This window comes from Monodon monoceros, unplaced genomic scaffold, assembly GCF_005190385.1.
Source record: "Monodon monoceros isolate NGI ecotype Baffin Bay Population unplaced genomic scaffold, NGI_Narwhal_1 Super_Scaffold_11, whole genome shotgun sequence".
NCBI classification, from domain to species: Eukaryota; Metazoa; Chordata; class Mammalia; order Artiodactyla; family Monodontidae; genus Monodon; species Monodon monoceros.
The window spans coordinates 87,019,533-87,042,911 of record NW_021703767.1 but is presented as its reverse complement, the minus strand read 5'-3'; the positions used below and the strand labels follow the sequence as shown (position 1 = coordinate 87,042,911).

The 23,379-nt window shown below is 37.1% G+C and overlaps 1 protein-coding gene across 2 annotated transcripts; it reads right to left on the bottom strand.

The window, feature by feature from the left end:
* Positions 1-89: 89 nt before the first annotated feature.
* MRPL47 (mitochondrial ribosomal protein L47) lies at positions 90-23,303 on the bottom strand. 2 transcript variants are annotated; one of them, XM_029215405.1, is made up of 7 exons: positions 23,152-23,303; positions 19,939-20,090; positions 19,329-19,389; positions 16,360-16,456; positions 4,689-4,819; positions 2,260-2,355; positions 90-415 (listed from the first exon to the last, which is right to left on the bottom strand). In XM_029215405.1, the coding sequence occupies exons 1-7, from the start codon at positions 23,274-23,276 to the stop codon at positions 292-294; spliced, it is 786 nt and encodes a 261-aa protein (XP_029071238.1). In that variant the 5' UTR covers positions 23,277-23,303; the 3' UTR covers positions 90-291. The 2 variants fall into 2 exon arrangements, with proteins under 2 accessions (XP_029071238.1, XP_029071239.1); XM_029215406.1 differs by lacking the exon at positions 19,939-20,090 and having other exon boundaries at positions 206-415; positions 23,152-23,270.
* Between the last annotated feature and the right edge of the window lie 76 nt (positions 23,304-23,379).

Sequence of the window (23,379 nt, the reverse complement as noted above, 5' to 3'; positions counted from 1 at the left end):
CAAAATTACCTTATTGCCTTTGCTATAGCAGTTATATCACTTTCCCACTCTAAGATACAGGCGATTAAAAGTCTGCTTAGATGTCAGAATTTATAAAATGGGAATTTAATCTGAACTTTATACCTGATTTTGACCACTTCCAGATTTAGCATGTCATAATAACACTTAAAACAGTCGACAGTCATTTGACTAAAAACACAAGTTATTTATAAACCACTTAATATGTATTTACTTTTGTATACAGATTGTAATCCAAGAAAAACAAAATGGTAAATTAAGAGTTCAGATATCTTAGACAAGACTTGACTTCTGGGCTTCAGAAAGATGTGGAAACTTTTCCTGAAGAAACTTTTCTTTCTTGCTTGCTAAACTTCTCTTCCTTGCTTTGATGCGGGCTTGTTTCTCAGTTCTCAATCTAGGTAAATAAAAGCATAACAGCAATTTATACAAAACTATTTCCCTGTTACTCGGTACTGTCAATATATGTCCAAATCAATCACTTAAAGACCTCAATCATGCCTGTCTCTGTATCAGGTGTGTAATGTATATTATTAAACTTGAATAATCATTGTAAACCTACACAAGTCAAAGATAAACATGAAATCAAAAGCATCTGTAACGCTACACCAATTCTCCTTCCTATTTCCTGACTGGAAAGAAAGAACAGACCTGTGAGCCTCTAACAGACTGGACTTTCTCCTTTATTTTTAGAAATAATGTAGTTTTATTGAATACATTAGATATTTTACATCCTGAGATACGTCCTGAGGTGTTTAGGAATTCCCTAATTTCAAATAGCACTCAGTTTAACATCATTTCCCCACAACTGAGAGAATAAAGCCATGCTAAGAGATGATGCTTAGTGCTAGCTGGACTAGCCACTCTGGGTTTGCCTCTACCTATCAGCATCCCAGGGCATTAGGCCTTTGTGCCTGAGCTAAATTATGTTGACTTATAAGGTCACTTTGGAATTATCAAAATTGCAAATGATAAATTCATGGATGCCTAGCCTCTACTGTACTTAAATTGAAATATAACAATACAGTTAAGAGACAGGTACTGGGACTTTCCTGGTGGTGCAGTGATTAAGAATCAACCTGCCAATGCGGGGGACACGGGTTCGAACCCTGGTCCAGGAAGATCCCACATGCCGCGGAGCAACGAAGCCCATGGGCCACAACTACTGAGCCTGTGTTCTAGAGCCTGCGAGCCACAACTACTGAAGCCCATGCACCTAGAGCCCATGCTTCGCAACAAGAGAAGCCACCGCAATAGGAAGCCTGTGCACCGCAATGAAGAAGAGTAGCTAGCCCCTGCTTGCTGCAGCTAGAGAAAGCCTGCATGCAGCAATGAAGACCCAATGTAGCCAAAAATAAATAAATTTATTAAAAAAAGAATTCTATATTCAGCAAAACTCATTCCAGAGTGAAGGTGAAATACAGGCCTTTATATTAAAAAAAAAAAAAAGGTACTGAATAACTACAATATGCCAGTGCTATGGGGGAGGTCACAGAAATTTGAGATAAGGGTTATATTTGGATAGAGATAAAAATACATATACAAAACATATAAGCTACTTTACAAATTAAGTATAAAGTAAGACTAAACAAAGTTGAAAGCAGATTACGCATTCTATTCATCAGTCTTTGCTCCAACTAAATTTTGGCCATTTAAAAAAATAAACCCATGTTAAAGGTTTGCTATTCTTAAGAATATTCAGAAGATTATGCTGCATGTTCTGAAGGTAAGGCTAAAGGTAGTTTCAAAAACAATATATTAAGGCCTGTAAAAGTGACACTGCATTCATAAATTCTCATACATTAAAGTCACGTTATTTACAGCTTCACCTATTACGGCTAAGGGACAAAAGGATCAAATTGCACATTAGGTTTGGAGACAGCGAGGAGGAAAAGCCAGTACAGTTAATTTCTTCAATTGCTTATTTCATTTCACCAAGCCCTGCAATAACATGAGCTCACATTCTATGCAGCGAAGTATTTGGACCTTCCTTTTAACAATAAAGATTTAATCATTACTTACACAGAACAGATTGATGAATAGAAAGACAACAAAACTTTTCAAAGGATATACATTAAAATGTTAACAGCAGCTATTTCTGGATGGTGAAATAAGACTAATTTCTTTTTTTACCTGATTTTTCTAGTTTTTTGACAATGAACATGTATTATTTATATAAAAGCTTAACACACGTCATCTGATGTAACGATACATTTTAGTACTAACGGTACTTGTGCTCACCTGACAAAACGTTCCACATAGGGCATTGCAAAGAATCGTTTTCTATTGTATCTTTTATTTAGGTACCAAGGTATAGGCCACTGCTTGAACTTGTGCCTGCCAAGAAAACAAAAAAGTATCACCCTACAGAAAACATTTAATACATTTTCACTTTTTTACAGAGTTTTAGCCTTCTTTGAACTAAATATGTTTTCAATAAAAAGAGATGTAATTGGCTTTTAAAAGATTTAAAAATTTTTATAGCTTAAATATAAGACACTTATGAATCCACTGCAAAATTGCAGATGTTAATATTTTGCAATGTTTGCTTCAGATCACTCTTTTAAAAAAAAAAATATATATATATATATAAAAGTTTAAAGACACAGCTTAAGTTCTCTACTTTCACAATAGCTTCTAGCCATAAACTGGAGTGTATCATTACCAGATATATTTTGTACTTTTACTACATATATATGTGTGTACTAATTTTATATATGTACACATACATATGTATACACACACATATAATTTGAAACACTGATATTTACATGTATATGTTTTGTTTTTAAAATGTAAGTAAATTGCACCAACTGATATAGATATCTATCTATATCTTCCTCAACATAACAAAACCTAAAAAATCATAATGCTGAGTAGGAAAAAAGGAAATTGTGAATTCACTGTAACATTTATTTGAAAATATTTCAATTAAAAAAGTAACAGAAGGATTAATTTCAGGGCATATAACCAATCTTCTCTAAAAATCCAGAATTAATCTGTAATATCAGAAGCCTAAGTTCCAATCTCTTTGTAATTTTGGCATTTAGCATATAATTTGACAGGCAGTGCCACTGGAGCAATGAACACTGCTTTTAAGCAGAATAGATAAAGGTACTGAATTCCCTCAGTTTATCAGGAATCCCCTCAGTTCGGCAGGATGATAGTCTACCACTATTTTTCAACAACCAAGGGAAAGACACATCCAAAAAGTATTCTCTGACATTACTGCCACATGATTTTTTGTCAGAAAAAAAAATTTAGATGTAATGTTTTGAAGAATCTCTGCATTTAAAAGGCTAATTTAAATATTTTAACATGCAACAGAAAATTAGGGAAAAGGCATTGGAATTGTAATGTTTCATTTAATAAGCTACATTGGAAAGATGATGTAACTGCTTTTTTTTTTTTTTTCCTGGCCACACATGTGGGATCTTAGTTCCCAGATCAGGATTTGAACGGGAGCCCCCGCATTGGAAGCGCCACATCTTAACCACTGAACCATCAGGCAAGTCCTGATATAACTGCTTTGTTCCCTACTTTGTTTAACTCCAGGAAAGTTAAAAAGCAAAAATTTTTAAACCTTAATGAGAATAGCACTCTTACAGATTCTAAAATTGACACACATTCTCTCCCGCATCCTCACCCTTTCCTAACTGGCCTCAATTGGATTAATCCCAATAAAGTTTAGTACAAAATAAAATAGATCCAAAAAAAAAAAAAAGAAAGAAAAGAAAAGAAAAGAATTCAAAGTTCTTAGGCAGGTGTTTTGGCAATTACTCTCTTTTCTGTACTGGATTACACGGTTACAGACAACACAGCAACTCCCCTAAATTTGGCTCCAAGCAGCCCCATTACCGCAAACTCCATTAAAACAATCTACCAAATGCGTAAGTGCTGTTTTGTAATTTCAAGAGTACAGGGAAGGTCTCCAACCACCCAAAATGCCTTCCTCATCTTGCTGACTGATGACAAAAATTTTACTGAACATGCTTCCTTTTGGTAGTTCAACCCAAATGCAAATAAACCCCTGGAAGAGAGAATATACTGGGTCTTCTCAATTACTTATACCTCAGTGTGAATGTTTACTATCACATCCTTTCCCAACGTCTGACAGGACTTTGGAACTGGACATAGGGGACAAGATGCCACAAAGGTGGAAAGATTTAATGAAAATAAACTGTTTATTTTTATTCAAAATTTGGACTAGGGCCTATCCTAATGGCAATGGGAGCAAACTGAGACCGGTTCATGCGGCCTTATTCCTGGAGAGCTTCTTTTTTTAATAGTTCCAGGTTCTTAATGGGCAAAGAGGATAGGTGTGTCCTAAAATTAGCTTCATGGAATTTATAACCCTCTAAAATTACATGTGCATATGTAACTTTTTCCTGGGGGAAGGATCTATAACTTTCATCAAATTCTTAAAAGGTCATTTGATTCACATAAGATTAAGAACCACTATTATAAAGAACCCATAAATAACTGAATCATGGGAATGGGATGCCTGGCTATCAGATACAGCTACCTTCATTTATATCCTGTAGTTCAAAAGGGGTTTGGGGGCCTCTTTGTATATTAGATACAGCTAATATATCTCATATTCTTAAAAGATGCTGGATGGGGAATGAGGCATGGGACTTCACTCTCATCTTAGAAGAGCCACTATGTACCAGATGGTTCTTCCAAAGATGTCTCTTCTCCAAGCACCAGGTCTAGCTTTTTCTTGACCAGTCTGAAGAAGTCTGAGGGCATCTTCCCTTTCCTGGACAACTTTATCTAATGCATCCATGGAATCTACTACCTGAGAAGAGAATAGAAAGATATAATTTCAACAATCACCACATGACAGAATTCCAAAGAAAGAAAACACATAATGACTATGCTACAGAAAACCTATGATGAATCTTTTTGTCAAAGAACCATTCTGTCAAATGTTTCCTAAAAATCTTTCTGGCTGGGTATGCATATACATAGGTGTCTGTAATATCACTTTTTGTAATTTTTTTTAAGTTTAGTTTCATTTAAATGAAAATCTATTCAGCTCAAATTTCCATATATTACTTTTGTTCGGAGTAGGATACACTTGCATAGATTCCTTTTGGAGACCCAATTTGACTCATCATTTTAAAACTCAATGAGCTATTAAGAAGTGATTAACAGCTGCTTTTTAAATATTAAAACCTATGTTTTGGCCTTAATTAATTAGTGTGTCCCTAACACTCAGATACAGATATTTTGACCTACTTGGCAGCTGTTGCTATTATAGGGAATGGAATACCAACCTATCCTGATACTAATCTCCAAAGATCCATCAAGACACAAGAAGATACCATTAGAACTTCTATTTTTTATCTCCTTCTTTTAACATTTCTATTATGTTTGACATTGTACATAATATATTGGCTGAGCAATATATATTTATTCAAAAATAAATATTCATACACTGGGGATTGTAATGACAGGTGAGCTAAATTTTTTCATAATTCTAAATCCTGAGAGCCATTTTTAGGTAGTGATATATGTGTATTATCTTAAGCATCATAACAGCTATGAAATACTGTATATACATACTTGTTCCTTATAAGAAACCTAAAAAGGGGAGGGGTATTAGATTATAAAGATAATTCCCCAGGTAGCTGTGGAACCTAAGAGAGATGTGAAAGCCACATATTTAGATAAACTACTTCATAACCTATATATGCAGCTCACACTCAGCACTTTTATGGCCTACTTAACTCAAAGCCACACTGAATCCTCACACTACATGAATTTCTACAAAATCCTTGAGAAATAAAAGATGGGTAAGAATGACAAATCCCATCTTGAAGACAGACAAACTTAGAAGAGTGAAGAGACCACACCGATCAGGGCCTAATACAAAGCTCTCTGACCCTTAGGAACTCAGTAAACCTGGCTGTTGACTGACTACATTAAAGAGTCTGCCCAAGGTCAGGGCTGAGGTTCCTAACTGAAATCTAATGTTAGCTCACAAAGATAAGAAAATAAATGGCTACCAAGTCCACAGAGTTAACATCCAATTATTCAGTTAACATCCAAACATTCAACATGCCAACAGATGAGAAAGAAAATCAAAAGTATCAATTAGATACACCCCATTCAAAAAAGCCAACTTCAAAGAGCTTTCTTTTCTAGTTTACAACTTTCCCAGAGCCAAAAGTGTCCTTACATAGTTCCGAAGCTTCAGCTTATATCTTAAATTGAGAATAATTCTTTTAAAACTTTTCTTGATAAATTTTCGTTAGTAGTATGTCACAAAGTGTCACAAAGCACTGAGAAAACTGTATTTGAGGTTAAAAAAAATTATAATCACTTTCAGTTTAAAACTTTTACTATTTTAGATTCTACTAATTCAGAAAGTATAGTACATATGATTTACTGGGCTGAAGTTCACCTCTGAAATATATTTTTTAAAGCAGGGAGAGGGGATAATCTATTATTGAAGTTTAAAAGTCTTATTAGAACAGCATCATTATAGCAAAAGCTTTTTCATCAAATAAACAATGTGCTACTTATAAGCAGCCAATCCACCTAGAAGAGTCTCTAAAGCATAACTTTCCTTAAAAGAAGAGTTGCCAAATATACCTAAAAATAAAGTAACATTACTTTACAAATGTTTTGTAGCAATGAAAACATGTACCACCCAGATCTTAGTTTCTAAATATACCATTCTCCATTCAAAGGAATCAGGGTTCCTCTGTAAAACAGCTGATTCCAGGATTGGGGCAGGAAAAGTACAGGATGAATCCAGAATATCTTGCCGTTCCTCATCAAAGAATGATGAGGACATATAGGCCAGCTTGAAGGAAAACACACTGGCCAAATCTAGAATGATGATATTAAAGGATTTTAACTCATTGAATAAAATTGGAATGCATGACTCAAGAAAGAAAAGGGAAAGGAAAGGAAAGGAAGACATGGAGAAAAGGAAAAGCCCTTTCTTACGGAAGAAAGCTAACAAATAATGTAGAATGAACAATGAAATTAGAAAATCACCATTTGGCAAACATCACAGTAATAATCACTGATTGAGGCAAAAATCATCATCAATAGATGCTAAAACCAGCGAGTCCAAGTTGGAGGGTTTAAAAGATATTTACATGATCTCAATGTAAAGAAAAATTTAGTTCCTCTACAGTGGAGAAACCTGACACCAGGCTAACCAAATTACTAATGCTAACAAGTTCAGTAACAGAACAAATCAACATTGCATGCCTCTTCACATGATGCACTGTGAAAAATACAGCATCACTTCTATGATATTCCTGCCAATCATCATGATTATCATAAGAAACATCACAAACCCAAATTGGCCCATCCTCTTCAAAAGTGTCGGTCATGAAACACAAAGACTGAGTAATCAGATTCAAGGAGACTCAAGAGACAACACTGAAAACACACCAGCCAGGGGGTTTTTTTGCTATAAAAGGACATGTTGGAATAACTAATGAAATTTCAGTAAGATTTGTAGATTATAGTATCAATGTTAATTTCCTGATTTTGAAAACTGTACAGTGGTTATATAAGGAAATATCCGTGGTTTTTTTGGCAATATACACTAAAGTAGTTATGGGTAAAGGGATATCACATATATAACTTACTCTCAAATAGCTGAGGAAAAATGTAGTTATGTGGAGAGGAGGCAAAGACAGATAAAGCAAACGTGGTAAAATACATAGGGAATTTGGGTGAAGGATGCCTCTTTGTATTTTTCTTGTAATTTTTCTGCCAGCCTCATGTTTTATCAAAATAAAGTTTAAAAACCCCAAAATATGATTAACTCAATGTTTATAAAGGCAGAATAACCTTCTCCATAATTAGGGTAAATAACTGAGATTTTATCCAATACCTTCTTTGACTCTCTGCAGGAATATCAGGTCTTAATGGTGGTGAGCAGTGTGGGGAAAGAAACCTGAAGCAGCTGAGGTAAGGCAGCAAGACTGAAGCCATTACAAAAAGCTGCGTTCCAATCTCACTGACTACTTACTATGAAACAGAAAAAAATCAATAAAGAGCTGACCCTGAAAGCACTCTATGAAAAAAAGAAACAACCTGATAAATCTAACTAAATAAAACATAAAACCTCTACATGAAAGAAATATCTTAAACATGTACAGCCATGAAAAAAATAATGGCAGATCTTCTGCACTTACTGATACGGAAAAATCTCCAAAATACACTAGTAAGTAGAAGACGCAAGTTTCAGAAGAGTATATACTGTATAACCACATTTGTGTAAATAAAAATTATCAGGCACATTTCTACATGCAGAGAAAAATTCTGATGAAATTCTGATGGATAAATAAGAAACACACAGGATTGATTACCTCTAGGAATGGAAATAAAGAACCCAAGTGACTTCTTTTTAATGATGAAGAAAATCTAACCTAAATAATAGTTGACCTTTTTACAGTAATGTGAACATAATATTATTGAGCTACAGCAGGGGAATCAAGATGGCAGAGTAGGGGGAAGTAGAGCTCACCTCCCCCCCAAAAACACATCAAAAATACATCTACATGTGGAACAATTCTCACAGAAAACTAACTGGAAACTGGCAGAAGATCTCCTACACAACCAATGCTGCACGAAAGATCTCCATGTAACCAGGTAGAACAGAAAAAAAAGGGGCATCAGGTCAGGACCTGTGCCCCTGGGAAGGATCTGTAAGGAAGAGAAGGTTCACATGGGCAGACCCTCACTCTAGGGAGGGAGTGATCAACCCACAATCTGGGCACCTCCATCCCAGTCCTGGGGTCCTGCACGAGGAGGCAAGCCCCCTTGCCTGGTGGGAAATCCGCTGAGACAGACAGAAGAGCTAGAGAAGCCTAGACTCTACTTGGGAGGAGTGCACGCATGCTGGCTTGCTAACAATTAGGTCTGAGAGAGCCTTGTACTGGCAGCTGCTGCCTTGCTGTACTTCCCAATCTGAAAGGGCTAATGCCCCGACCTCACTCACTCCACACCGTAGCCTGGCATGAGATCAGGGCAAAGATGCAGTCTATTTAGGCAGAGACAGACCAGGGTGCCTGGGATGTGATCTGGGCAGAGCCACAGAGACTATTATCAGTGCACACATGGGAGCAGTGTCTAGTCAGGCAGACACTGTCAGTGGACGCACTGGGCACTGGCCACAAGAATGCGAAGCAGCTAAGCGCTGAATCTCAGGCAGACAGGCCAGGCTTGGTGTCCCAGAGAGAGCACCCTGGCTCTGCCCTCTCTGTGCAGCTGAGCACTAGATCTGGGGAAGACAGGTCCTGGAGAAGTCTGTCACAGAGGCAGCCCAAATCTCAGGTTGTAGCACAGCCACCTCAATTCCTGCAGACACAATGCCCCAACCTCCACCCTACTCCATGCCACAGCCTTGTACTAGATCTGCAACAAACACAACACAGAAAGTGATAGGACCCTGGGATGCTTCCAGACAGAAACACACAGGTGGTGCACAGGTTTGCTGTGACCACAGGAGCCTCACTTGCTTCAGCAATCACCTCCTTTGGGGCAGGGCAACAGAGACTAATTGAACCTGACCCTCAGGCTTCTACTCCAACAACTGGGGAGCAGACCCCACCCCTGACTGGGCAGTGACAGCTACAGAGCCAAGAGGAAGCCCTGCCTCACATCCAGCACAGACTCTAGACATCCGTCACACCCCCTATCAAGGAAATAACGATGAGTACTCTTAAGAAGGACATGACTGGCATCCAAAACCAGCCCTCACACCAAGAATACTGGACACAGTCTACACAGGGACACTCCCACATAAAAACACCCCTTTCAGACCACAGTAGATAACTGTTTTTCCTAAATTCACAGAGACAGAGAAAGTTTAGTAAACTGAAAAAACAGAGGAACTACTCCCAATTTAAAAAAACAAGAGAAATCCCCTGAAAGAACAAATAATAAAATAGACCTCACCAGTCTACAGACCCTGAGTTCAAAATGGAAATAGTAAAAGCAGAGACTTCCCTGGTGGCACAGTGGTTAAGAATCCACCTGCCAATGCAGGGGACACGGGTTCAATCCCTGGTCCAGGAAGATCCCACATGCCGTGGAGCAACTAAGCCCATTGCTCACACACAACTTGTGGCTCACCCACAACTCCTAAGCCTGCACTCTAGAGCCCATGAGCCACAACTACTGAGCCCATGTGCCACAACTACTGAAGTCTGTACACCTACAGCCCATGCTCCACAACAAGGGAAGCCACCGTAATAAGAAGCCCACGCACCGTGATGAAGAGTAGCCCCTGCTTGCCACAACTAGAGAAAGCCCGTGAGCAGCAACGAAGACCCAACACAGCCAAAAATAAATAAACACATAATTTTAAATAAATAAATAAAAGCAGATAAAAATAATAAAAATAAAGATCACTATAACAAGGAACCAGAAGCTTTATAAAGATGAACCAATCAAAATTAGACAATTCAATTGCCAGTATGAAAACCAATCTAGAAGCAATGAATAGCATACTAAATGACGCAGAAGGGACAAATAAGTAATCTGGAAGACAGAATAATGGAAACTACCCAATCAAAATAGCAGACGGAAAGACAAATGAAAAAAACGAAAGCACCACAACAAAGAGTAGCCCCCACTCGCTGCAACTAGAGAAAGTCCTCATGCAGCAACAAAGATCCAGCACAGCCAAAAAAATTTTTTTTAATTTAAAAATAAATAAATAAAAGTAAATTTTAGGGCTTCCCTGGTGGCGCAGTGGTTGAGAGTCCGCCTGCCGATGCAGGGGACACGGGTTCGTGCCCCTGTCTGGGAGGATCCCACATGCCACGGAGCGGCTGGGCCCGTGAGCCATGGCCGCTGAGCCTGTGCATCTGGAGCCTGTGCTCTGCAATGGGAGAGGCCACAACAGTGAGAGGCCCGCGTACCACAAATAAATAAATGAATAAATAAAAGAATTCAGCAATACTAAACCTACCCTAAAAGAAATACTGAAGGGTCTTCTCTAAATAGAAAAGAAGAAAGACTCTATAGGAAAGGGAAAATCATGGTAGGAAAGGCAAATATATAAAAGGACTGAAAATCATTTAAATAAGCCAGTACATAGATTAAAAAACAATCAAAGAAATTTTGTAAAAGCAATGGTAACTACAATTAACAGCAAAAGGATAAGCATGAAGATGTAAAACAGGACACCAAAATCACAACATGTTGGGGAGGGAAGAATAAAAATGTAGATCTTTTAGAATGTGTTTGAACTTGTATGATTATCAGCTTAAAGCAACTAGATATAGTTATGGGTCAACATACCATACTTATGATATAGTAACCACATATCAAAAACCTACAACAGATTCACAAAAACAAAAAGAAAGGAACTCAAGAGAATTCCCTGGCAGTCCAGTGGTTAGGACTCTGTGCTTTCACTGCCGAGCACACAGGTTCAATCCTTGGCTGGGGAGCTAAGAATCCTGCAAGCCACGCAGCGTGGCAAACAAAAAAAAGGAACTCAAGCATACTACAAAAGAAAATAATCAAGCCACAAAAGGAAAAACAAAAAGAAGAAATTAACAAAGAAAAACTATAAAATAACCCCTGGAAAACAAAGATTAAAATGGAAAAAAGTGCATACTAATAAATAATTACTTTAAATGTCTATGGACTAAATGCTCCAATCAAAAGACACAGAGTGGCAGACTGGATTAAAAAACCAAGAACCTACAATATGCTGCCTGAGAGACTCACTTCACGGTGAAAGACATAGTCTGAAAATGAGGGGATCAAAAAAGATATTTCATGCAAATGGAAATGACAAGAAAGTGGGGTAGCAATACTCCTATCAGACAAAATAGACTTTAAAACAAAGGCCATAAAGAAAGACAAAGGACACTATATAATGATAAAAGGATCAATACAGAAGAGGACATTACACTCGTCAAAATATATGCACCCAATATAGGAGCACCTAAATATATAAAATGAATACTAACAGATGTAAAGGGAGAAATGGACAATAATACAATAATTGCAGGAGATTTTAACACCTCACTGACATCAATAGACAGATCATCCAGATAGAAAATCAATAAGGTAACAGAAGTCCTAAATGACACAACAGACCAGTTGGACTTAACTGACATATGGGACACTACATTAAAAAAAAAATAGAATACACATGCATTCAAGCATGCATGGAACATTCTCTAGGACAGACCACATACTAGGTCACAAAACAAGCCTCAACAAATTTAAGCAGATAGAAATTATCTCAAGCATCTTTTCTGACCATAATGGTATGAAACTAGAAATGCACCACAGTGCGAAAAATGGGAAAAGAACAAACACATGGAAACTAAAGAACATGCTACAAAAAAACCAATGGGTCAATAATGAAATCAAAGAACGAATCAGAAAATACCTCAAGAAAAAAGACAATAACCACCACTGGGATGCCACAAAAGCAGTTCTAAGAGGAAAGTTCATAGCAATACAAGCCTTCCTCATGAAACAAGAAAAATCTCAAATAAACAACCTAAACTACCACCTAAAAGAATTAGAAAAAGAAGAACAAACAAAACCCAAAGTCTGCAGAAGGAAGGAAATAATAAAGATCAGAGAGGAAATAAATAGAGATCCAATAGAAAAGATCGATAAAACTAAGAGCTGGTTTTTTGAAAACATAAACAAAATTAACAAACCTTTAGCCAAGCTTACCCAGAAAAAAGGACCCAAATAAACAAAATAAGAAATGAAAGAGGAGAAATAACAACCAATATCACAGAAATACAAAAAGTCGTAAGAGAATATTATGAATAGTTATATGTCAACAAATTGAAAAACCTAGAAGAAATGGAAAAGTTTCTAGAAACATACAGCCTACCAAAAGTGAGTTAAGAAGAAATAGATTATTTGAACAGATCGATCACTAGAAGTGAAATAGAATATGTAATTTAAAAACTCCCTGCAAACAAGAGTCCAGGACCAACTGCTTCACTGGGGAATTCTATCAAACATACAAAGAACTTACATATTTATACCAAACCTTCTCAAACTATTCCAAAAGACTGAAGAGGTGGGAACACTCCCAAAGATATTCTATGAAGCCACCAGTAGCCTGATTGATACCAACACCAGACAAAGACACTACAAAAAAATAGAAAATTACAGGTCAACACCTTTGATGATACAGACACACAAAATTTCAATAAAATATCAGCAAACTAAATCCAGCAATACTTAAAAAGGATCATACACCATGATCATGTTGGATTCACTCCGGGGTCACAAGGATGGTTCAACATAGGCAAATCAATCAATGTGATACACCACATTAACAAAAGGAAAGATAAAAAGCACATGAGCAACCATCTCAATAGATGCACAAAAAGCATTTGACAAAATTCAACATCCATTCATGTTAAAAGCTCTCACCAAAGTGGGCAGAGAGGGAACATATCTCAACATAATAAAAGCCCTTTACGACAAACCCACAGCCAGCATAATACTCAATGGTGAAAAGCTGAAAGCCTTCCTGCTAAATTCAGGAATAAAGATGCCCACTCTCACCACTTCTTTTCAACGTAGTACGTAGTATTGGACGTCCCAGTCTCAGCAATCAGAAAAGAAAAAGAAATAAAAGGTATCCAAATTGGAAGGGAAGAAGTAACACTGTCACTATTTGCATATGACATGATACTCTATATAGAGAACTCTGAAGTCTCCATACAAGAACTAATAAATGAATTCAGCAAGGTAACAGGATATAAAATTAATATACAGAAATCTGTTGCATTTTTTTACACTAAAAATGAAATATCACAAAGTTAAAAAAAATTTTTTTAATTGTGTCAAAAAAAAAAAAGCCTAGGAATAAACTTAATCAAGGTGAAAGACCTATACACTGAAAACTATAAAACACTGATAAAGGAAACTGAAGATGATTCAAAGAAATGAAAGATACCTTATGCCCTTGGACTGGAAGACATAATACTGTTAAAATAGCCATACTACCCAAAGGAATCTACAGATTTAACGCAACCCCTATCAAAATACTCATGACAGTTTTCACAGAACTAGAACAAATAATCCTAAAATTTATATGGAACCACAAAAGGCCCAGAATTGCCAAAGCAATCCTGAGAAAAAAGGAACAAAGCTGAAGGTACAACCCTTCCAAACTTCAGACTATACTACAAAACTACAGTAATCCAAACACAGTGGCATTGGCACAAAAACAGACATATAAATCAATGGAACAGAATAGAGAGTCCAAAAATAAACCCATGCACCTACAGTCAATTAATCTACAACTTCAGACTATACTACAAAACTACAGTTATCAAAACACTATGGTACTGGCACAAAGAGACAGATCCATGGAACAGAATAGAGAGCCCAGAAATAAACCCACACACCTATGGTCAATTAATCTTAGACAAAGGAGGCAAGACTATACAATGGAGAAAAGAATCTCCTCAGCAAGTGGTGTTGGGAAAGCTGGACAGCCACATGTAAATCAATAAATTAGAACACTCCCTTATGTCATATGAAAAAATAAACTCAAAATGGTTTAAAGGCCTAAATATAAGACATGACACCATAAAACTCCTAGAAGAGAACATAGACAAAATGTTCTTAGACATAAATCATAGCAATATTTTCTTAGATCAGTCTCCCAAAGCAAAGGAAATAAAAGCAAAACTAAACAAATGGGACATAATCAAAATATAAAAGCTTTTGCACAGCAAAGGAAACCATCAACAAAATGAAAAGACAACATATGGAACAGGAGAAAATATTTGTAAATGATGCGACTGACAAGAGGTTAATATCCAAAATACACAAACAGCTCATACAACTCAATATTGAAAAAACAAACAACCTAATCAAAAAATGGGCAGAAGACCTAAATAGACATTTCCCCAAAGACATACAGATGGCCAACAGCCACACGAAAAGATGCTCAACATCTCTAATTATTGAAGAAATGCAAATCAAAACCAAATGAGATATCACCTCACACTGGTCAGAATGGCTATCATCAAAATGTCTACAAATAATAAATACTGGAGAAGGTGTGGAGAAAAGGGAACCCTTCTGCACTTTTGGTGGGAATGTAAATTGGTGCAGCCACTACAGAAAATTTTCCTTTAAAAACTAAAAATAGTGCTACCATATGATCCAGCAATCCCACTCCTTGGTATATTTCTGGAAAAAAGAAAAACTCGAATTTGGAGAGATACATGCACCCCAATGTTCACAGCAGCACTATTTACAACAGCCAAGACATGGAAACAACTGAAGGGCCCATGAACAGACAATTGGCTTAGGAAGATGTGGTGTATATATACACACACACAGGTATATACATACATACATACGTACACACACACACACACACACACACACACTGGAATATTACTCAGACACAATAAGGAATGAAATACTGCCATTTGCAGCAACATGGATGAACCTAGAGAATATTATACTTAGTGAAGTCAGACAGAGAAAGATCAATATCATATGATATCGTTTATATGCTGAATCTAAAAAAAAAGAGATACAAATGAATCTATATACAAAACAGAAACAGACTCACAGACATAGAAAAAAAACATATGGTTACCAAAGAGGAGAGGGAGTGGGGGAAGGATAAATTAGGAATATGGAATTAACAGATAGAAACTACTATACATAAAATAGATAAGCAACAAGGATTTACTGCACAGCACAGGGAATTATGTTCAATATCTTGTAATACCTATATTGGAAAACAATCTGGAAAAAAATACATACATATAAAACTGAATCACTATGCTGTACACCTGAAACTAACACAATTTTATAAATTAACTATGCTTTAATTAAAAAACTGTACACTTAAAAAGGTTAAGATGATAAGTTTTGTTATGGGTGTTTTACATCAATTAAAAAAAAACCATTAAACAAATCTGACCTAGTTGGTACAGAAGTAGCTAAACCAGAACTAGAAATGTAAAATAGTGCAGGTACTTTAGAAAACGGTTGGGCTGTTTCCTAAAATTTCAAACACAGATTTACCAAACAACACAGCAGTTTTACTCCTAGGTATCTACCCAAGATAAATAAAAACATATGTCCACACATAGGCTGAGGGCTGTAGGTAGGAATGGGAGTGACTGCAGATGGGCATGAGATTTCTTTTTGGAGTGATGGAAATGTTCTAAATTAGATAGTAGTGATAGTTGCATAGCTCTGTAATTTTCTAAAAATCAAGCAGAAATAGAAAGAAAGAAATCTACTTGCCAAGAATTATAGGAACCATACACTCACACCTTTTAGCTTTTATCCCACACTCAGCAGTCTCCAGCCTCCCACAAATCTCACCTTTTCTAACCGCTCCGGACTTGGCATTGGCAATCTCTGACGCTTAGCCTCCTGTTCTAGAGTAAGGAGCATGTTTCTTTCTTTCAGGAGAACATACCTATATCAAAAAACAGAGCTTGTAATGCTATTCTGTGCTTATATTAATAAAACTGTGATTTTTTGACATCAAAATTAATGATCTGTACTCAAAAGTCCTTTAGAATAATCCTTTATATAGAGCTATATCTATTCTTACTCGTTTGTTCAATAAATTTTCCATGTGCCACATACTGCATTAAGTGTCAGAAGAGTTACAAAAAAGTATAAAACGTAGTCCCTACATTCCAGGTGGAGAGAGAGGATGGAAGATAAATAACACTTATTCAGTTCCTGTTATACACCAGGCAATGTGCTAAATAAGCACATATATACATTTATTTCACTGAATTCTCACAACAATTCTGAAGCTGGAACTATTTACACATTCTAAATGAAGAAACTAAAGCTAAGAGAAGTAAGGTTTCGGGGGTCACATGCCTAATTCAAGATTCAAATCCTGAACTCCCTGGGTGGAAAACCCTCCCTCCACAACTGAAATGTGGTGTGGTATACTCAGTGGTATAGACAACAACTACCAGGAGAATTAAGTGGGAGAGATGAGACATTCCTTCTGGCTAAGATGATCAACGAAAGCTTCATAGAGATGGGGTATGTTAGGCTGGAAAGGAAACCAAAGCAAACACAATCAAATCACTGAAATCAAAACACTGAGGTGGTAAAGCTCAAGTGTGACTTTTGTGAATAAATAAGTTTGATTGAGAATCAGAGCTGGAAGAAAGGAAAGGAAATAAATGTGGAGGGCAAAGAAAATGAAACAAAGGAATTGGGGTACTTTTGGGTATGGAAGAAGAGAATTTGGGGGGAAGGAGTGGCAGAAGATAAACTATTTGGCTTTAGCCAGGATGAATATTGAAACTGCCTTAACTATCCCTTTACAAATAACCAACAGTAAACACGCTTTAAAACAACGTATTTTTTACCATGAATCTGTGCTGTTTTAAACATAACACTTCTGACACCAAATGAGGGGTTTTTCTCTCCTGACAGTAACATGTTGTCTTTTCCATCTCCCTGACACTAACTACCTGAAGTCAGAGCCAGATTCCACAGATTTAAGTGTTCAGTCCCACAAGAAAGACTGCCCCCCACTTCAGATGCCAACAGCAATTTCCAGGCCTCCCACATATCTGACTGACCAGCTACAAACTGGGGGTTCCAACAACCTTGTCCATGGGTTTGATAATTTGATAGAATAGCTCACAGAATTCAAGAAAGCACTTTACTCTTACTGGTTTATTATAAAGGATACAACTCAGAAACAGCCAGATGGAAGAGATGCACAGGACAAGATATGGGGAAGGGGTGCAAAGCTTCCATGCCTTCTCAAGGCACACCACCCTCCCAGAACTTCCATGTACTTACCAACCTGGAAGCTCTCCAAACCTAGTTGTTTAGGGTTTATTATGGAGGTGTCATTATGCAGGCATGATTGATTAAATCACTGGCCACTGGTGACTGAACTCGATCTCTAGTCCCTCTCCCTCCCCAAAAGTGGGGGTGGTGGTGAGGCTGAATGCTCTATCTGCTAATCACACCTTGGCCTTTCTGGCAATCAGCCTCTATCCTGAAGCTACACAACAATACCCCCCAGCCCCCACCCCCAAGAGCTGCCTGATTAGAAGACACTCATATCACTCAGGCAATTCCAAGGGATTTAGGAGCTGTGTGTTAAGCGATCAGAGACAAAGACAAAATATATATTTCTTATTGTATCACATAAATAAGCCTGTAATATTAGTGGTTTTATAAGCATTTTACAGTTCTTTAATCTGCCATGAAAGATAACCCTTTAAATCAAGGGATAAAACTTTAAATGCCTACTACAGTGCCTGGACAAATAGTAATTATGAGTGAAGGGAGCATGGTGAAAGAACAACAAGATGGGTAAGAAGTGGTATGCACTGCTCCATTTAGACCAGCCAACTGTCACCATGTAAAAGTGCAGGTTCAGTGTTGCAACATCACAGGTCTGATTATTCAAGAGGAGCCAGAAATCCTTATTTTTGTGTGAAACTTCCCAATTTTTAAAACACAGCACAGCCCAAACAAACATATCTCTGGGCTAAATATAGTCGATTAATGTAGGGGGATAGGTGGGTCAAAAGGTACAAATTCCCAGTTATAAAAGGAAAAAGTCATGGGGATGTTATATACGGCAATGGTGACTATAGTCAATAATACTGTACTGCATATTTGAAAGTACCTCAGAGAATGGATCTTGAAAATTCTCACCACAAGGAAAAAAAACTTTTTGTAACTATATATGGTGACAGATATTAACTGGACTTATTGTGATCATTTTACAATATATACAAATATTGAACCATTACACTGCACATCTGAAACTAACACAATGTTATGTCAATTATACTTCAATTTATATATGTATATATACAATGCAAATCTGTCTTAAATCCTCTCAATTCTTTCTAATTTATCAGGAGAATCTGCCAGAAAAACCTACCCAAATTTCCAATTAAGTGCACCCTCCAATACTCTTCCTCAAAGCAAAAAAGCTAAACCGTCCAGACCATGCAAAAGGTAATAAAAAGGAAGAAGGCCTAAATGTGACCAACTCATCCCCATTTTGCTTTATTAGTTTCTTGAAATTCTTAGTATAAAAGTGGTAGTATGACTGGTAGCAGTTACAGTAAAATTTCTAAACTCCCAACTATTTAAGAACTCTGATACATCTGTCATAATGTAATTTAACCTCTGTAGTACTTATAAAAATTTTAATGATCTTATATAACACAAAACAGTACTATAAATCACTTTACTTAATTTCTTACATCAGATAAAGTTTATACCTCATTATTATACTATAACTGCTTCAAACACTTAGATGTTAATGTACTCAGTATACTTACCAAAGTTTATGTAAATCTTCATTACTTTTGTTCCTTAATTGCTGACAGGTCCATGAAGCTCCTATTAAAATGATAAATTCATAACATGAAATAATTTTCTAGCTACATGCCCTTTGGCAAATTACTTAACCTCTCTAAACCTGTTTCCTTATCTATAAAATGTGTAATAGCTTTATTATATTATAGTACAATATATAATTAGGATTTGTGATTAAATTAGATAACACATATGAAAATATTAGTAATGTGACTAGCAATAGCATTCAAAAACTGTTATTATTAGTATAGAATGTACCTTCACAGTCTAATGTCAAAATACTTAGTATCATTATAAATTAATATTCAACTATCTCTAAAAAAATGAAATGTAAAACAAACCCCAAACCGCACTTTAGTTAATTTCAACCTACTCCTCTTCTAAACCTTTTGCCAACCTTCCAAGGAACAGTTAACTCTACTATTATACTGTCCTTCTAATCTTCTCTAATAGACATTCCCAAAGGAAATCAAAAAAGGAAACACTTAAGTAATTCCCAAACTGGATAAATAATCCCAAAATGACAGAGGGTTCAATAAAATTATTTAATATAGGTCAACCCAAACATCTCACCAGATTTCACTTTTTCTTCCCCCCAATTCTTTGGGTCATCAAAAAATTCTTCCAGTCCTCTCCTAGACAATGTGGTATGAAGTAATCTACACTGATGAAAAGATGTGACATTTGGTGTATTCTTAGTCAACAGACAAAGAGAAAACCTGCAACTGAACATATATAAACAAGTGATTCAAGTTTCACAACATTTGGATTTTATAAGCAATAAACGGAATCATTTCCTCATCTACAATGTCAAAAAACCAACTTGGGGTTTCTGCCCAAGAAATGATAAACTCATAAAATGCTTTAGAAATTATTTTTAACATGCCATTATATATGTTGCTATCCTGTAACTTCAGAGCCAATATATTGACATAATTATATATTTTAAAGGTATTTTTTAAAATTTATTTATTTAATTTATTTATTTTTGGCTGCATTGGGTCTCTGTTGCTGTGCACGGGTTTTCTCTAGTTGGCGGTGAGCAGGGGCCACTCTTCGTTGCAGCGCACGGGCTTCCCATTGAGGTGGCCTCTCCCGTTGCAGAGCACGGGCTCCAGGCGCCCAGACCTCAGGAGTTGTGGCTCGCGGGCTCCAGAGCGCAGGCCCAGCAGTTATGGCGCACGAGCTTAGTTGCTCCACGGCATGTGGGAGCTTCCCGGACCAGGGTTCAAACCCGTGTCCCCTGCCTTGGCAGGCGGATTCCCAACCACTGCGCCACCAGGGAAGCCCGACATAATTATATTTTAAGGTAACATTTTTAAGTCCTTCATATGTGGCTAGTGGGCATATAAGCAGATAAAAACATTCTGAACTTTAATTTTGCAACACACCAGAGACCCCAATGCTTCCTCCTTTAACCCAGTAATTCCACTGAATTTAGAAATTTCAACTAAAGAAATTATCAGAGGGACTCCCCTGGTGGCACAGTGGTTAAGACTCCAAGCTCCCAATGCAGGGGGTCTGGGTCTGGGAACTAGATCCCACATGCATGCTGCAACTAAGAGTTCACATGCCACAACCAAGGAGCCCACACATGTTACAACTAAGGAGCCCTCGAGCCACAATTAAGGAGCCTGCCTGCCACAACTAAGACTTGATGCAACCAAATAAATAAAAAATAAATAAATTTTTTTAAAAAAAGACAAATTATCATAGATGGGAATTGATAAATCAAAGTGTCTATTGTGGTGATCATTTTGTAATGTATAAAAATATAGAATCACTATGTTGTACACCTGAAACTAACAGAATATTTTAAGTCAATTATACTTTTAAAAAGTCTATTAAAGCGTTATATATGATATCAAAAAGCTGATAATAATGTAAATGTGCAACTGGGGAATGGTTAAAAACATTATTGTGCATCTGTATGATAATCTATTATGCAGTAATCTAAAAGTCATGTTTATAAAGAATATTTAATGACCTGGAGAAATAAAATACAATAATGAAGTGTATAACAAATGTTGTATTCCTACCTAGAAAAATTTAACGTGAATCTAATCATGAGGAAACAATCAGACAAATCCAAATGAAGGAATATTCTAAAAATGCTGACCTTATTAAAAATGTCAATATCATGAAAGAGAAAAAACGAACCATTCTGGATTAAAGAAGACTAATGATACATGACAATTAACAGGATAAATGTTCATTGACTGGACTCTGAATTAAAAATTAAGAAAGAAAAAAAAAAATTCCCCAGTGTGATCATTGCAGTATTGTGGTTAAGACAGCGTTCTTGGGACTTCCCTGGTGGCGCAGTCGTTAAGAATCCGCCTGCCAATGCAGGGGACACGGGTTCGAGCCCTGGTCAGGGAAGATCCCACATGCCACGGAGCAACTAAGCCCGTGTGCCACAACTACTGAGCCTGTGCTCTAGAGCCTGCGAGCCACAACTACTGAGTCCGCATGCTACAACTACTGAAGCCCGCGCACCTAGAGCCCGTGCCCCGCAACAAGAGAAACCACTGCAATGAGAAGCCTGCGCACCACAAAAAGTAGTAGCCCCTGCTCGCCGCAACTAGAGAAAGCCCGTGCACAGCAATGAAGACCCAACACAGCCAAAAATAAATTAATTAATTAATTAAAAAAAAAAAGACAATGTTCTTGTTCTTAGGAGATATATGCTGAAGTGTCATGATGTCTGCAATTCTGACATGCCTCAAATAGTTCAGAAAAATAAAGGCATGGATATAAAAAGTATAGAAAATGTGACAAAATGCTGAGGATTGGTTAACATAGGTGCAGAGTATACGGTTATTCTTTGTACTACTCTTACAACTTTCCTTTTGGTTTGAAATTTTTTAAAATAAAAAGTTGGAGAAACAAGGGTAGAACACAAAAATGCATATACGTAAATATTATCCTGATTTTATTTTAAAATCTCATGTATGTCTATATATTCAAAGTTAAAAAGAATAGAAGAAAATCTGTTTATCTCTGAATGGTAAAACCATAGTTGATGTTTATTTTCTTCTTCAAAGCACTTTACCCTATTTTCCAAAGTGTCTGTAAATGAACAGATATTTATTCAACAGTAATGATAAAAATCCAGAATTTTTTTTTTAAGGAAAAACGATGATGAGATGGAAGAGACGATTAATTCAAGTTTGCTACTTTTCCAGTTACAACCCCTGAACCTCTGCAAAAAACAAACCAAAAAAATTGCTTATCTCTGAGGTTAATTTAAGTTCACTATATCTGAGAGATGCCCAATAAATGTGCTGGATTCAAGAGCACATACATTACTTCCTTTAAAAAAAAAAATGACTACCTTCATTTGGCTACCTTCATTTATTCACTCAACATTTACTGAACAATCTCTTTTTGACAGACTCTGGGCGTACACCCTCCCACCCCTTTTTAAATCCATCCAAATCTGACACAGCCTTCAGTTCCACAGCCAAAAGCTCTTCAGTGAAGTTTTTTCCAACTCACCCAGCCGAACAGGATGCTTCCGCACCTCTAGGTTTAGTTCAACAAATACTGGTTTTCTACAGACCCCACGACTGCCTGGTCCACAGTAGGTGGCAACAAAATGTTTGAGGAAGATACGGAAATGTCGCAGGTGGGGGACTTCTCCAAGGTTACTCACTCCTCACGGAGGTGGGTTCGGGCCCAGCCATCCCAGAGGCCTTTCCATCCCTAAGCGTTTCTCAGTATCTCGCCAACCAAACAAGAACCAAAGTTGAAGTGGACAGACCTACTCCTCACATCACTTACCTTGTGCTAGCAGGGGCCTGAGGACTTATTAACGACCTGGACGCCTTCAGGGCCGCCGACACTCTCCGGCAGAAAACAGCCAAACTGGCGGCAGCCATTTTTCCGCATAAGTAAGCAAACCGCATTTCCGCCAACGATGATGTCACTTCCGGCGTCTCACGCCGACCGGATGACGAGAACAGGAATTGGCTTTGCCCTCACTCAACATGGCCACTTTCCGGCTTCGCC